The sequence below is a fragment of the Engystomops pustulosus genome, chromosome 8, assembly GCF_040894005.1.
Source record: "Engystomops pustulosus chromosome 8, aEngPut4.maternal, whole genome shotgun sequence".
Lineage (NCBI taxonomy): Eukaryota > Metazoa > Chordata > Amphibia > Anura > Leptodactylidae > Engystomops > Engystomops pustulosus.
Genome location: NC_092418.1, coordinates 96,753,926 through 96,770,310, shown reverse-complemented (window position 1 = coordinate 96,770,310; position 16,385 = coordinate 96,753,926). Strand labels below are relative to the sequence as shown.

Sequence of the window (16,385 nt, the reverse complement as noted above, 5' to 3'; positions counted from 1 at the left end):
AAATTGGTCCAAGGAGTGCAAAGGGATCCAGAGAACCTGAAGTGCTCAGGGAAAGAGTTCCCAAGGCTTATCAATACACCTGAGTAGTGAAGCCTAACCTATCTGTTCTGGTACCATTGAAGAGTACCACAAATTGCTGAGAGCTTTAATACTGTCTATGACAGAAAAGTATCAGAATACATGGTACATTGCAGTATGCCATAAATAGGTCTGAATAATCACAGGGAGGTTGTAGTGTCCATGCTGACCACTAGAAGAAGAATACCCGGTCTACCAATAAATTCTCTTACTTCATGTCAATGGTCCATAAGAAAAGATGGAACCTATGTCCTAGGACAATATTCTGCTGGGAAGCCCTGCAGTAAGTGGAGATGTTGCCATGATAGATGCCATGAAACAGGATTTTGTTGCAGAGAGAGTAAATACTTCAAGTCAGTGGTGTTCCGTAACGGTGACTTCTTTTAGGATAATAAGTCCTGGCATACTGTAAAAACAGTTCAGGAATGATTTAGGGAACTTGTTAAAGGTGTTGACCTGACCTTCAAATTCTCCCATTAATACATCTATGGAATGTGCTGGAGAAAGAAGGCCAAGCCTTGGAGGCCACAGCTCAAAACTTACAGGACCTGCTGAAACTTGGAGAAAAATCCCACAGGACACCTTCAAAGTGGAGTCCAAGGCCCAAATAGTGAGGCAGTTTGGTACTACGTGCAGTTTGCCTCACTATCGCACAGAGTGCACCCAATTCATGAAGACCACAACACGATCTTCATGAATCTGGGGCACCCTACAAGCACCCAAAGTGCCTGAACTGAGTGCACGAGCTCTAGCCAATAAAGTAGGGTCTTGGACAAAGGGATAGTCTCAACAGGCAAGACTACTTGAGCCAGGCATTAAAGTTTAACCCTTACATGTATGGCCATTCCTGTAGTACAGGGATTTAATAATTCTGGCAGAATTATATATACTCCTAACATACAACTCTTATCTCTGGCTCATGGTGGGGGTCCGAGCAGGAAACTCATATATTTTATTGGGCTGTGTCCATAAGTTAATTGAATCACACAACATTCTTCTACAGTGCAGTTTTCACTCTTACCTCCATTGCTTTGAAGACTGATAAACTGTAATAAGTAGTGGTACATTTAGGATGTTATGAGCATTACAGCAATTTTCTAGGCTCACAACGTATTTAACATTAGATGATCTTAAGTTGTCAACTTCATTCAAGAACTTATAATGTGACGAAAATAGCAACCCCTGGTTCCATTCCTTAGTAAACTACAGTAGAAATTAATGCAAAAATATGTATGATATAACAATAGCTGAAAATTAACTATGAGTAAGTCTATGGGGGAATTTATCATACACGACTGCCGGTGTATGATGAAGACCCCAGCCACGTCGGACTCATCGGGACGCTCCTGCAATCGACTTGCGTTGGTGTACAATTGCACCATAACCCTTGAACGTTCTGCCATCCTACACTAAACCACCCCACTCTGCCTCCTTCACACCCCTCCATGCCCACTTGGTGTAGAGGTGGCTTAAAAGGAGAAATCATCACAATTACTGGTGGTTCAGAACTGCAATTATTTCTGGGATTGTACTCCCCAAAACTGTTGTATCTGTCCTAATAAATCTCTACCTATGGTTCTTGCTCACATGCTCTAAAAGTAGACAATATCCCACCGGCACTGATGTTCTAAAACTTTCTATATGCGAGTCACAACTGGCTTAATTATTCCCCCTTTCTCAAAAATGACATCACACAAGCTTAAAGTTTCTATTATTTATTCATCAGAAATAGTAGTTTTTGACTTTATACATAATTTTAATAACTGAGGTTTACGGTGTACACCAACTGGACAGGCAAAACACAACAAACACGATTGACATAGAAAAAGGCATCTTGAAGATTTGTCCGCACAGTGAATGTTTTTTTACCAAAATTTGTTAAAATTAAAAAAATATATACGGTACAAGATCAGTGAACGTAACTCATGAGATTGAAAAACATTTCTTAAGAAAATGAGTCATGTGATTGTATAGATGTTTTCTTCCAGAGCCACCAATCGAATGATCCTTGTCTGTGTACCACTGAAAAAAGAAAAAATAGAGTCAGACAGATCCCATATACTTTATGCATATACATCATTTCGTATATCTCACTTTGGCTTGACGTGTCCCCAATATGTGGAACATGAGATGACCAGATTTACAAAACAACATGGTTTGGGATATTAAGGCACAGGATGTCTATCCTATTTGTGTCTAAGAGTAGCCACCGATTTGCTGTGATGTGATCCAACTACAAGTTCAGATAAGAGTCTATAAAAATCACAAGTATCAACAAGGTAGAGTAGTCCTTACCAATGTCCTACAATGCAGAATACCAGTGCTGAAGGTCCTAACCCTGTATAATGCATACACCTGTATATTTATTGTAACCCATGATATGGACACTTTTCAGGGCCAAATTAACTTCCTGATGTCCTAATGTGCACAAAGCCAGTGATGACCCTATGCCTGTATAATGCATACACATGTATAGTTAATGTATCCCATAATTTGAGAACCTCAGGGCCCAAATTAACTCCCCAATGTCATTGCTATACAGTAAGTCTGTAATATCACTGTAACTGTATGGAACTGATTTAGAAAGTATGTAGTGAACTTCTTAATATCATCCATGATCAGAAGTTATAATGTAACTTCCATCTGCTAAGCATTGGGCATATGGTTTGGATTTGAGTGGATGTTTTGTGGCTGCCTCGAAATGTTTGATGGTAAAATAAGTCCTGGGACCTTTGATTATTTAATTTCCTATGCGGTGGGACATATGTAATTTATACATGTCTACAATGTCTAGTAACAGTTGAAATCTAAGGTAAGAGGGAATTTGTCCTTCTACAGGTACGGTAGTAGGGGGTTCAGCAGAATTGTTGACGTGTTGGCCGTCGCAAACACCGTCCAAAATTTATTGTAGATTTCTTAAGGTTCCTGTAAATTGTAATTAAACTGGAAGTTTTGAGGCATGTTAATTTATGGGATTTGGATCACAGCTCCCAAACTTTTAAAATTTGACTTTTTGTTAAGTCAAACAATAAATTTAGGGTTTAAATCCATCAGAGTCCTGTAATCTGAGTCACTTATTCTGCGGGAATTCCGCAAGGCATTTATCACCTATCCACAGGAGAGCTGATGAAAATATATCACAGTTGGAGGCGCCACTATTGGGAGAACCACTGATCACTAGCACAGGGGACGCAAGAGGAATTTAGTCACAAATGTTCACAGGACATTAGGATTCATGTCTGTGAATCCTATATAGCAATAGTGCACAAGTATGACCAATTCTTCATCCATATTACTGCATCTAAGGTCCCTATTCTAGTCACTGGTAGCGGTCCGAGCAGTGGAGCCTCAAGTGATCATTTATTTGCCATGTATTGTTCAGATAGCTATGGTAGAGGTGTACACTGAAGTAAGAGTGGCCCCTAATAAAGATATGGCCCTTTTGGTACCTGTTTACATTTCTAAATGAGGTAGACACTCATTGCCCCGGACCCCGCCATTGGTCCATAGACATTGTAGTATCTGTGGAGAATCCTGGCATTTTATATGACCACCCATTAAAAGAAGCAATGCAGCCCACGTAAAGAGATTGTGTCAAACTAACCCACAAAAACAGAATAAATCTTTGAAAGCTGCTATTATACAGCAGCACAACTATCCCTATATTTTTCTTCCACATGCCTGTTACTTTTCACAGTCCGTATCTAAATTTGACTCACCTTCTTCTTTGCAAATGACGCCATGATCATTGGGGCCGGTTTATCAAGCTGCCTAAGAGTAAGAATGTGCTTAGTTGCTCATGGCACCCAATTACAGCTTCTCTTTAAAATATTCATGAGCACTGGTAAAATGAAAGCTGAGCTGTAATTGGTTGCCATGGGCAATTAAGCACATTCTTACTCTTAGGCAGCTTGATAAATCTCCACCATTGTCTTTCCTTTGAGCAAAGTCCGGCATATTCATGTTCTTCCAACTCAGTTGTGCCTCCTAATTATCAAGTAGCATTCTCTCTTTTCTGCCAAATCTGCTCAACTACCTCATTCTCCCATCCCAGGCATGAGAGAGAAGCTGTCTGTGAGTGACAGACGGCTCCCTCATTCCCTTCTCCCTCGGGAATTCTCTTCGGCTAGTTTCACACAGCCAGTGTCTCTCTCATTCCTGAGTGAGGGGGAATAGGGTAGCTGAGCTAAGTCAGATGGCTGAAGGAAAGCACATTTAAGAAGCTAAAGGTGCAATGTAGCTGGAAGAGCATGAACATACTAAGACAATGGGGCAGATTTACTTACCCGGTCCATTCACGATCCAGCAGCGCTTTCTTTGTGGAGGATTCGGGTTCTGCCGGGATTCACTAAGGTAGTTCCCCCGACGTCCACCAGGTGGCGCTGCGGTGCTGAATTCCGTCGGAGTGCACTGAACTTCACCAAGCCAGGCCGGGTGCAGGTAAGTGCGTGTCAAGCGACACAATCCAACGGGTTTTCCGACGGCCACACCCCCCAATTTCGGTTGCGTGCATGCCAGCGCCGATGCCCCACAATCCGGTCGCGTGCGCCAAAATCCCGGGGCAATTCAAGGAAAAACAGCGCAAATCGGCAAAATTCGGGTAAAACGATGTAAAAACGCGATTCGGGCCCTTAGTAAATGACCTCCAATGTTCGGACTCACATGGGGTCATTTGCGTAGATGGTGTGTCAACTTTGGCTGGTTTTGAATGGCCACATTTATCTACGCTATATCTTATACTAGTCATAAACTAGTTCACTATCTTGGCAAATTTAGACACACATTTAGATAATCTATCATCAGTAGTTAGCATGTAATAAATAAAAAGTGAAATCCTACTAAATATAGGAATTTACCATTGCTTCAAAGTCTACTTGTGCATCGACCAAAGCCTTCGAAATCTGCGCAGCTTGTTGGAAATGCACATTATCTATGACAAGACACAAAACCAAATCCGTTTGTTGACCGTATTAGAAAAATGAATAAATATTTGACAGTTTGGCGATGATGCATTAGGATGAGATGATGGTCTATGAGATGGTTGCCTATTGATAAAAATGATAGTATCATCTCAGCTTGAGAGCAGGTGTAGCACAAACACTCTTAGGTACTATTGTCTATCAGAAACTAAGTAGTGTGCTTATTGCTCATCAAACAAAGTTATTCTCAGATTCTGCCCTGTTGTTTACCCTGCAGATTGGCCCTTGATAGCACCTACCATCTGCCGTTCCGTGAACGAGTAGGTAATCTACTTTCCTGAAATTCTCGGCCCTGGACATCACAGTAGAATTCTGAAAAGGAAGGAGAAGTAATTCATTAGCCGTGATTTCTGATGCACAACTAATATAAAAAGGCTTGTGTTTGGTGATGGCATTAACTCTTATGCAAGTCTATAAAATGATCAATCTGTCTACGCTCTTATTTGCCTTTCTAGTTTTTTCCACTGACCTCACCAATATGTTGACTTTGGCCAGTTGTCTTGTATGTGGAAAGGTAGAATAAAATTGTGAAACGATAGGGCAGGATGGGAAACAATCAGGTTCTTTCCAAAATGATTGTGCAATCTATCATCTATTCACAGGATCCCTTACCGATAATGGGGGCCCTATGACCTAGGCCAGTGGTGGCTAACCTATGGCACGGGTGCCAGAGGTGGCACTCAAAGCCCTTTCTGTGGACACTCAGGCCATCACCAGAGATGACTCCAGGTATCTTCCTGCAGTCCCAGACAGCCCAGGACTTGCTGTGCACAGAGCTATTTTAAAGTGACAGCTCTACTTGGGACTGTTTTCTGCTTTATTGGTGTCCTCAGAGTGATGGTATCAATGAAAACTTTTACAGAGCAGGGAGTACAAATCACAAATTAAATTTCTGTGTTGGCACTTTGCGATAAATAAGCGGGTCTTTGTTGTAGTTTGGGCACTCGGCCTCTTAAAGGTTTGCCATCACTGACCTAGGATAAGATAGGTGATAGGTTGCAATCTCCTATTTTTCCATTTGAATGGGATAATTCTTGGCCTTACTTTTTGATTTGACATATCTTTATGACATGGGAAATTTTCCATCAAAATCAATTATGATAAACCAGGGACACTCATAGATCCAGGTACTGTGACCGTGGCAATCTTCATATGTTTATTATCCATGGCCTCCCTCCTTCTAAAACCATCTTTTACAATTACGGTAATGAGCCTGAAGAACCCCACCCGAACTCAGAGCCCCTTCTGTGCTGAAGATTCACAGACTGTTGAACTGTCTCCCCTTCCCGCTTTGCTCCTGATGTAATCTCACTACAGTGCAAGAAATTTCAACACACAGTGTAACAGTCTGTGAATCCATAGCATGGAAGGGCTCTGGTAATGCCCCCCGTGTCCTTCTGGCTCATTAGCATAAGTTTCAAACTTGCTTTTAGAAAGAAGGAGGCCATTGATAACATTTACAAGATGATTATCACAGTCACAGTGCCTGGATCTATAGGTACATTCACGCGGCGGTATGCCCGCCGGATGTGTATACCACCGTGTGATGGATAGGAGGAGGAGGCAACGCCTCCCCCTCCATAGGAAACAGCGGTGCACGGCCGCACACTCGGGAAAAGATAGAGCATGCTCTATCTTTTCCTGGTGCACGGTGCGGTTCGGTGCCACACATGTGTGGCACTGTACCGCTGTCGTGCCACAATTGCCGTCAAATTTGCCCGCAAATTTGTGTGAATGCACCCTAAGGTAGTTTATCATGATGGATGTTGGTGGTAGATTTCCTTTAAATTAACTTTAAGAATTCTGTACATCCTTTTCAACACTTTGATCCAGGTTATAAATACCCCGTTATGGTTGATATCCATTAACATTTTACACAAAACTACTTCACGAGCAGGAATGCAACTTTAAATGGAGTTGGGCCTATTTAGAAGGCCCCAGTAAGACATGTACCTATCTTGACGATGGTAATGAAGAAATTCTGGCAATACTTTTCATCATTACGCCCAAATAATAAAACACCAGGTGAAGTCTACAGAATCCCTGCATGGATTTCAGGGGGTCTGGTGGTCTACTTTTTTTTTTAGAATATGTACTGATCAGAACATGTGCTCACAATAGGGACAATTGGAAGAGAAGTCACTGCAGGGCTACTGGACTTCCTTGTATACTCCTTTGTACCTGATAATTTTGAAGGTTGTCTGATTTTGTTGGAAGCCCCATGTACCTCTCTGTATAGATGGATGCTGCAAGAAATAAATATTTAAAATGAGTAAATTGGGCAAGACCAAAGGTAAGGCAGGATATATAATATGTAATGTGCAAGGGAGATTTTGACTCCTCCGATGTCAAGGAGTAAAAGTCTTGTATGCTAAAATGTAGTACCTTATATACTCGAGTATAAGCCTAGTTTTTCAGCACAAAATTTGTACTCAAAAACCCTAACTCGGCTTATACTCGAGTCAACTAAAAACATAAAGACAAAAATCACCTTTCTGACGTCACCCATAGGTCCTCTTCTGTCTGAGACAGTCTGAGACAGAAGAGGACCTATGGGGGACGTCGGAAAGATGAGTACAGTGTTATTTTTTTTCCTACTACAGGGGCTGGGCAGGCTGTATGCTATAGGGGTTGGGCAGGCTGTATGCTACAGGGGCTGGCAGACTATATACTGGGAGGCTGTAACAAATGCATTTCCCACCCTCGGCTTATACTCGAGTCAATAGGTTTTCCCAGTTTTTTGTGTTGAAATTAGGGGTCTCGGCTTATACTCGGGTCGGCTTATACTCGAGTATATACGGTAATACTATAGTTTTTATAGTATAATATAGAACGTACCATAATATTCCCAATTGGAAACCGGAGCAACAGCCATCCCACATTTAAAAAGGCCTGTACCTTGGCCGAGGACCATGGATGTGACATAACCACCATAGGACTGAAGGAAGAATAACGGAAAAGTAAGTAACATTGATAGTAAATAACAATATTCATAAATTATTCCTATTTTACTATCCATAATAACGAGTGCCCTGTTGTCTTGACCATGTTTTATTTTATTTGTTTTATGATAAAGTTCCGGCTCGTACAAGTCTAAGGGTGAATAGTTTAATCCACTGGTGGGCCCTTGAGCTAGATGGGCTGGAGCACGATTGGAACATGTCGGTACCATCACTGGACGTCATACAGGTATTCAGAATAGATCTCAACTGTCCTCTAGTATTTATATATTATAGGTAGATTATGTAACAAGTTCTCCAATTAATTTTTTTTACCTATTGTAGATTATTTGGATGACTCCCAAGGCTTCAACTTCTTAATCACCTGTAGGCTCCAATATCCCAAGCCAGAGCCGGCTTCTTTTCTGGGATTAAACCCTGAGTGTCAGAGCTAAGAGGATCTTAGTTCAGGTCAAGAGCAAGTCTTCAGGTCACTGATCGGGATCCCAGAAACAGTCTGAGGCAAGGAGCAAGTGACTACTGAATGAAATTTATGTCAACTTTTTGTTTCAGGAATTTGAAAATAGGTGTCAGTTTGTGATGGGCTCCCATGACCACTGAAGCTGTACATGTACAGCAAGTAGTGGATTATAATGTAGGAGGTTTGGGCGGTAGCCCAGGGCTTAAGGCTTCTAGGGGGCACATGGCCACCCAAACCACACACTGGGGCAGATTTACTTACCCGGCCCATTCGCGATCCAGCGGTGTGTTGTCTGCGCTGGATTCGGGTCCGGCTGGGATTCATTAAGGTAGTTCCTCCGCCGTCCACCAGGTGGCGCTGCTGCGCTGAAAAGCATCGGAATGCGCTGGAGTTCACCGAGGCCGGCTGAGTGAAGGTAAGTGCAAGCTCCGCAACAGATTTTTTGTTTTAAATGCGGCGGTTTTTCCGAATCCATCGGGTTTTCGTTCGGCCACGCCCCCCCAATTTCCGTCGCGTGCATGCCAGCGCCGATGCGTGCGCCAAAATCCCGGGGCAATTCAGGGGAAATCGGCGCAAATCGGAAATATTCGGGTAACACGTCGGGAAAACGAGAATCGGGCCCTTAGTAAATGACCCCCACTATATTTTATACTGAAATGGACCTTCACCCATTTAATCCTCATGTATCTGTTTCTGCTCTCAATACACATGTACACAAGAGCCATTTCAGGACCTTTTGAAGGTCCACCAATGGTCCTGAAATCGAAGATTGAAAATAGGCAGAAGGGACACATCCTCCATTCCCCAAGAAGCTTGAGTTTATGTTCGGGTTTGTGTTCGGGGAAAAATTGCAAAGTTGGTTGATTGCTGAGCAGGCAATCAACCGGCTGCAGCCCCTTAGCAGCCGCAGGCATGTCCCCTGTGGCCATGGTGGTAATTGGCCAAGAGTGGTCATGTTTATTATTTTTTTATTATCATTTTTTCCTTAAAAGGGGCTTGCTTTACAATTGGATCACATGCGACACAACCCCCTGTTAAATACATGTCACAGCCGCGCAAAACCCGAAAATGTCAGAAAGTCCGCCGAAAGTGCAGCTGCGGACCCTTAGTTAATAAGTCCCAATGGTCCTAAGAGGCCCGAATACGGCTGATCATAGCGTATTACGTTAGTCGGCTGAGCACTTCTTTCCATCAATTTTAGCTTTTGGTGGTGTCGCAGTGCATGGAGTAGCACCAATAAAAATGTATAACATGATAAAAGTTTTACAAAAGTTTAATAACATTCAGTAGATATAAGTTTTGTCACCATAACTTCAGATGGACAATAGATTGATTTATATATTCAGAAAGGACTTTTTTGTAACACACAATAAGACATAAATTTACTAGTAAAGTTCAGCTGATAATAAAAGGAAGGATTTTCCAAAAAGAGTTAGGCTTCTTGCACATGGACCTGTGCACCCCCCACCTGGGCATTAGGAGGGGGGAGGGCACGTGAGCACTCCTCACCCCTCCTCTCTCCATTGAAAGCCAGATGTCTCCGGCAGCTCTACTCAATAGTACAGGGGGTTAATTTACATATTACTAAAATAAAGTTTTTAACAAGTTCGGTTCCAGGATTATTAAATTACAGATGAGGGCAAAGAAAGACAGGAGGAATCTACCACCAGATCTACTTTTGGTAATATATTCCTCGTGGTAGGTTTCCTTTAACTACACTTTAAGTAATTTTTTAATTTTTTTAATAGGATTTTTGGTCCATATTCTACAATGTATTTAGACATAAAGTAAACCTCCTTATCGTGTTGTGCTTCTTTTTTTCTGTCCTGACTTCTCATGATTTTCTAAATGTTTATTCTTAATTTTTATCAGTTTTTGCAACTGGTTCCTTTCAAAACAAATGTCTCTTTTATCATCTATTGGATGCATTGGTGTTTATCTCTTTAAGTTTTCTATTTTGTATCATTAATCTGAACAATCTAAAAATAAAAGCTTAATGTAACACCAAATTCCCGAGGCTTATAAACCCATTATTGCCTCGACCAAAGTGCACGATTTACTACCTCTTCACTGTATGTCATGCAGTAAACCAAGTAAAACATTGTTAATCTCGGAGAGAGCTGCATCCATCCTCATGAGGCCTTTGGCACTAGCTTAGCCAAGTACATAAACTAAAGGGTAGTCTTTTTTTTCAATGAAGAGTAATCACCAAGTTCTGTAAGGTTGTCTTGAGATAATTGAATGAATGGATTATCCATTGGGCAATGAGTAAGATTTTCTATTACCTTAAAGGGGTTTCCTACAAAACAAAATAGGCCATATCCACAGGATAGGGCCTAACTTGCTGACAAGTGGAGGTCTTAGTGAAGGCTAATCTTGGAGAGTGACGAGGAGTCTGATGGAGGTACCTCATACCTCATTGGACATGATCTGTGGGGGTCTCGTCACTGAGATCCCCCTGATAAGCAAGTAGTATGGCATTCCCTACCTGCATGTGACTGAAGCCAATCACTGGACCTCTTTTGCTCTGCATCAAGTGACAGGACCCCGCATCAATGTAAGTCAACATCATGGATGGATGTAATGGAACTTGGCAAGTGGGGTTTACAAACTTAGTATAAGGCTGGATTCACAAGACCGGTGCCCGCCGTACCGTAGCACGGCGGGCACATGGCAGCGCGCAGGGAGAGGAGGAGGGGGAGAGCGCTGCTCACCCCCGCCCATCTCCATAGGGATACATGGCACACGGCGCCGTATGCCCTGAAAAAATAGGACAGGGTACGTGTGCGGCACCGTACGCTCCCGTAGGGCGCCGCGCGCCCATAGCTGTCTATGGGGGACGTATATCGGCCGTATATACGTCGGCCGTATATACGTCGGCCGTATATACGCCGGCCGTATATACGCCCCCCTTGTGGTCGTGTGAATCCAGCCTAATTTAGAGTTTTCTGCAACATTTTGACAATTCATTTGTTTGAGCAGGACAACCCTTATGATATTGACCTATTCTAAACATTGACCCTATTTGTGGGTCCAACACACAGAAGAAGGTACTTAAAGGGAACCTACCACCACGAATCTACCTATAAAGGTAGATCGGGTGGTAGGTGGATGTATGGGACGTGAGGATAGCCCTTTTTAGAGCTAATCCTCACGTCCCCGCTAGCGTAGCATAAACTTTATTGCCCTAATATGTTAATTTAATTAAGCGGCTACCGGGGCGTGGAGTAGCCGGACACGAGGCTACACGGCGCGGCTACTCCACGCCCCAGTAGTTCCCGAGATCGCGCATCTTGGCCGGAGTTACTGCGCATGCGCAGAACTCCGGCTTCTCGGACGAGGGCGCGCAGCTGCCAGGAGCTGCGCGCCGAAGATCACAGGGTAGGCGGGGGAAAGCAGCTACTGGGGCGTGGAGTAGCCGCGCCGTGTAGCCTCGTGTCCGGCTACTCCACGCCCCGGTAGCCGCTTAATTAAATTAACATATTAGGGCAATAAAGTTTATGCTACGCTAGCGGGGACGTGAGGATTAGCTCTAAAAAGGGCTATCCTCACGTCCCATACATCCACCTACCACCCGATCTACCTTTATAGGTAGATTCGTGGTGGTAGGTGCCCTTTAAATGGGACTTGAGTTGGCATTAGCTTATTGCGACCATTCCCTTCCAGTACCTCAAGAACCCAGCAGCTGGCACCAGTAAATAAAATATGTTTGGAACGCTAAATCCACATGTGAACAGGGGCGTAACTACAGGGGTAATAGCTGCTGATATGGGGCCTGCAGTGGCAGAGGAGCCTTGCCACCCATCCTACCACAAATCTAAAGAATGGAGGACGTTCTGACCAGCAGTGTGTCCTCCATAACACACACTTTACCACTTCAGTCAGTCTACAGCTCAAGGGGGTGTAGCAGGACCTTTATCTTTAGGAATCTTTAACATCCTGTAGTGGCTCCAGCTGCAGGGCTGCACCTCTGACCCCCCTCATGAACACCATGGAAGAGTGAAAACTGTTGGACTGATCTTCAAGGGTATGTACAATGTGTTGTAAATATATGGGTGTATAAAGTACTGTAAATGTGTATGTGGGTGTATAATCTGCGGTTTGCATGTATATGTGTCTATAATTTCATGTATGCATGTATAATGTAATGTATATGTGTATGTGGGTGTAAAATGTTCAGTATGCGTTTGTATAATATACTATATGGGTGTATTATGTACTGTATGTATAGGTGTATAATCTGCTGCATGTTTGCATATGTATGTATAGTGCATTGTATGCATGTATATGGGTGTATAATGTACTTAATGCATATATATGGGTGTATAATGTTAAATGGAATCCACAGTTCTAAGCTGCTGTTCTGCAGAGACTCCTGGTACCATAAATACTTATATATTACTTATGTGGGCCCCCCAGCAGCTATGGGCCCCGGCACTTGCTGGTGACAGGCCTGCCTTTGATCGCTGCCAGCATTTCAGGTTCAGGGAACATCAACGGCAATGTTCAGCACGGACCCAAACTTTGCAGTACGGGTCGACTAAGTATTGCTGCTGTTATCAGTAAATGGGTGGCTATAATATTATAAATGACTTTATATCCTGCCTGGAAGATGTCAGCACTGTCCAAAGTACTTTGTGATCAAAGTGTCTATAATACAGGATAAATAGGCAAATAAAAGAGAATAATTCATATTCTGGGGAACTTTAAAATAAAACAATTAAAAAAAAATAGAGGAAAGAATGGAATATTGACCTGTAATGAAGGTGAATGCAAAGCAAATATATACGGTATAGTGTACACAGCATAAAAAACCACTACTATGTCATGTTATCTTATCACACACCAGATAATCTCCCTGCATGGTGAAATCTCTTCCTACACTACATATATTACATACAGGGAGTAGTTTTACTAGGTCAGAGATGGCAAACCTTTTAGATGCCGAGTGCCCAATCTACGACCGAAACCCAAAAATCTTTTGCAAAGATAATCGGCAATTTAAACAGTAACTTATGACTCCCTGCTCTGTTACATGTTTAAATTGTATAGGCACCTGAGGACACCAATACAGTAGAAATAAGGAGAAGACGTTCGGATTATCATTGCAGCTTCCTTCCAGGGTTCTGGGCTTCCTGGGACTGCATGAGGCCTTGAGTCCTGTCTGGCGAACTCTGCGTTGGGGTGATGGCGCAGGTGCCCACAGAAAGGGCTCCGAGTGCCACCTCTGGCACCCGTGCCATAGGTTCGCCATCACTGTACTAGGTACTTCTCTATGTTCCCATCAGGTATTTGCTTTAGTAAATTAATGTATTTCTAAATTGGGCTTCAGCCTTGATCAATTTTTGACTATTCTACAGCATATGTTTTCTACATTTTTTTCCTTTTGACCTACCAAAAAAAAATAAAAATAATGGGTATTTTGCTCACTAATCACATACGGATCCTATGCTGCTGCCTGTATTCTGCTTCATAATTCTGCTGAACATCACAGTTCTAGCATTTCTATCACCACCCCTGAGGTTGGATTATATATGGACCAGAAATTGAAAAGTCATTGATTTCTCAAATATCATATGGATCAGAGGATCATTTAACTTTTGACATTTGAATATTTCCCCTATGCGGACTCAACACTTTAGTTTACTTTACATCAAGGGTTAACTTGCATTAATCTATAGTGTTTTGTTATATACATTCGGTTTATTATTACTGTATCTGTATAGACTGGTAGAAAGGGTTAATGAACATTGAGAGACATTTCTGACTGTCTATCTGTAAATTAAGAAAGTCAGTAATTTTCTAGCTATAGAACAGATTGCTTTGCAGAAGAAAGACAGACTTGTTCACCAGACAAACAAACAGCCTCAACTTCAGAATGACAGGCGATGGCTTGAAAGTTGTTTACACTTTAGAAACTTGCTGCCATAGAATATTATGGGGAGTCAGTGTAAGTCTATGGGAGAATGCTTGGTGATTGTTTTTGTGCTGAAATGTAACCACTTCTCCCCTGGTAGAACATATATAAGGAGTATATTCTCACTCGTTAGTGTCTTGCAGTTAGGGAACAGAGCTCTGACAGGGTTCCTAGCCTGTGACCAGAGTACCAGCCTTCAGAGAAAGAGAGGGGCGCTAGCCCAGGTCTTTCAGCAGCATTATACCTTCTTCTACCTGGGAGTAGTCAGCCCTTTGACGTGTATTGCTTGGCACCTGAGCTTTTTAATTAAAGAAGCTAGCTGTTCACATCAAACCCTGAATCTCTGGACTTGTTTCCCATAGGAGAGCACCACACCTTACTATCCCTTCCATAGAATTACAACATGTGGTGACACCTTGATGGTGCCCGGAGGACCCATCATAGCTTTAGACAATCTTCAAAAAGACTGTCCAGTCAAGAGGGGAAATGACATGGCTGTACAAATGAGCAAATTATCCAAAATTGGCTTTGCTGAAGTTTGGCCAAATTTTTCAAAGATTTAGATCAAGTCTGAACCCCTCTATTCCTTTAAAAAAATGTGTTTTTCATTAAAAGCTTCTCTCTTGTTTCATCAAATATTTATATAATTTTTAAAATTTTGCCTCCCCCTCCCTAAGCTCTAGGATAAATGAAGGCAGTAGCAAGCCACCATTTCTTTGAAGTCAAGCATAAGAGATTTGGTTTTGAATCAGTGGCTGAAAAATGTTAGATTCATATGAAATCTATGAATAAATTAATTAGATGTTCTCCTCTGTTTATCTTGGGGTTGCAGTTAAATGGGCCTACCTTAGTTAGGTCCCATGCACACAAACGTTAATGTACACTAACCGTACAAATGGCAGCTAGTAAATGGCTGCCATAGAAGTACATTGTGTACGTCACGGCCCGTAGAGCACAACGTGAGTCACCATACCATGCCACAACCAGGAAAAAGATAGTGCATGCTCTATCTTTTGCCATACTTATGGCTCAGGTGCACAGCTCATTATGGAGAAAGGAGGGGTTAGGAGTTCCCCGATTCCCCAGCCGGCTTTACGCTACGCCCTGGTTATAGACTGGACAAGCATACATTTGTGTGGAAGGGGCCCAAGCCTGAGACACAAATAGACATAAAAAGGTTCAACAGGATCAATGGGAACCAGATGGAAAGATAAGGCGGCCTCATCATGTTGGGTTGTGTACACCTAGGTGTGACATTATGAAGTACTATTGCCTATGACTGAGTAGTTGGCTCCCACCCATGCCAGGTTATGTATAAGTGGGTATGTAAGAAAAATAACTGGAGAGCACTGACATAGTCTGGCATAAATTATAACAGGGCAATTGAGGTTTCTCACTTTTTTGCTGGAGGAGGGATTGGTGAATGGAAAAGAGAACTGCAAAATGCTTGTACAAAAACTGTTTATCACAAGATAAATTAAATCCCCTGTAAGCTTAAACCTTCCATTTGTTGACTTAATTTATGCCAAAAATTTCATTGCTCGATAAAGCTTCTTCAGTAACATTGCTTCATTAGAAGTTGGGGACCAGGCCTGGCTCACAACCCCACCCCATCCCCTGCACCATTAACGCCCACGATTGGTGCCAGCTACCCTTTAATTGTGCTGGCATAGTCGCAAGAGGCATTTAAATGGCTGTGGCCGCACATCTTGGCACTAGGATCATCATCGCTTGTCAATGACTTCATCAGGAGCGACGATCCTCCCCAAAATACCGGTGTGCATGATCCGCTCATCACTAAACTCAACTCAAGTTTTCCTGAAACTTTGCAAGAAGAGACTCATTCATGTGAAATACAGACATGTATGTACATAGGCTATGAAGAGCATGTTCTTCCTGACAGATAGCCCTGCTAGCCAGCTGTCACTGTACATTAGCATAGATCCCATGTCTGTACTCACTTCCTGCCTAGTCAATAAAGACCGCAAAGT

The 16,385-nt window shown here is 42.5% G+C and overlaps 1 protein-coding gene across 1 annotated transcript in view; it reads right to left on the bottom strand.

Moving 5' to 3' along the window:
* Positions 1-1,777: 1,777 nt before the first annotated feature.
* LOC140075694 (prolyl endopeptidase FAP-like) overlaps positions 1,778-16,385 on the bottom strand; it is a 100,685-nt gene continuing 86,077 nt past the window's right edge. The window contains exons 22-26 of the mRNA XM_072121872.1: positions 7,896-7,995; positions 7,239-7,303; positions 5,297-5,369; positions 4,935-5,008; positions 1,778-2,100 (exon numbers count right to left, since the gene is read on the bottom strand). Of these exons, the coding sequence (XP_071977973.1) occupies positions 2,002-2,100; positions 4,935-5,008; positions 5,297-5,369; positions 7,239-7,303; positions 7,896-7,995 (411 nt within the window). The 3' untranslated portion in view covers positions 1,778-2,001. The remainder of the gene's footprint in view (positions 2,101-4,934; positions 5,009-5,296; positions 5,370-7,238; positions 7,304-7,895; positions 7,996-16,385) is intronic.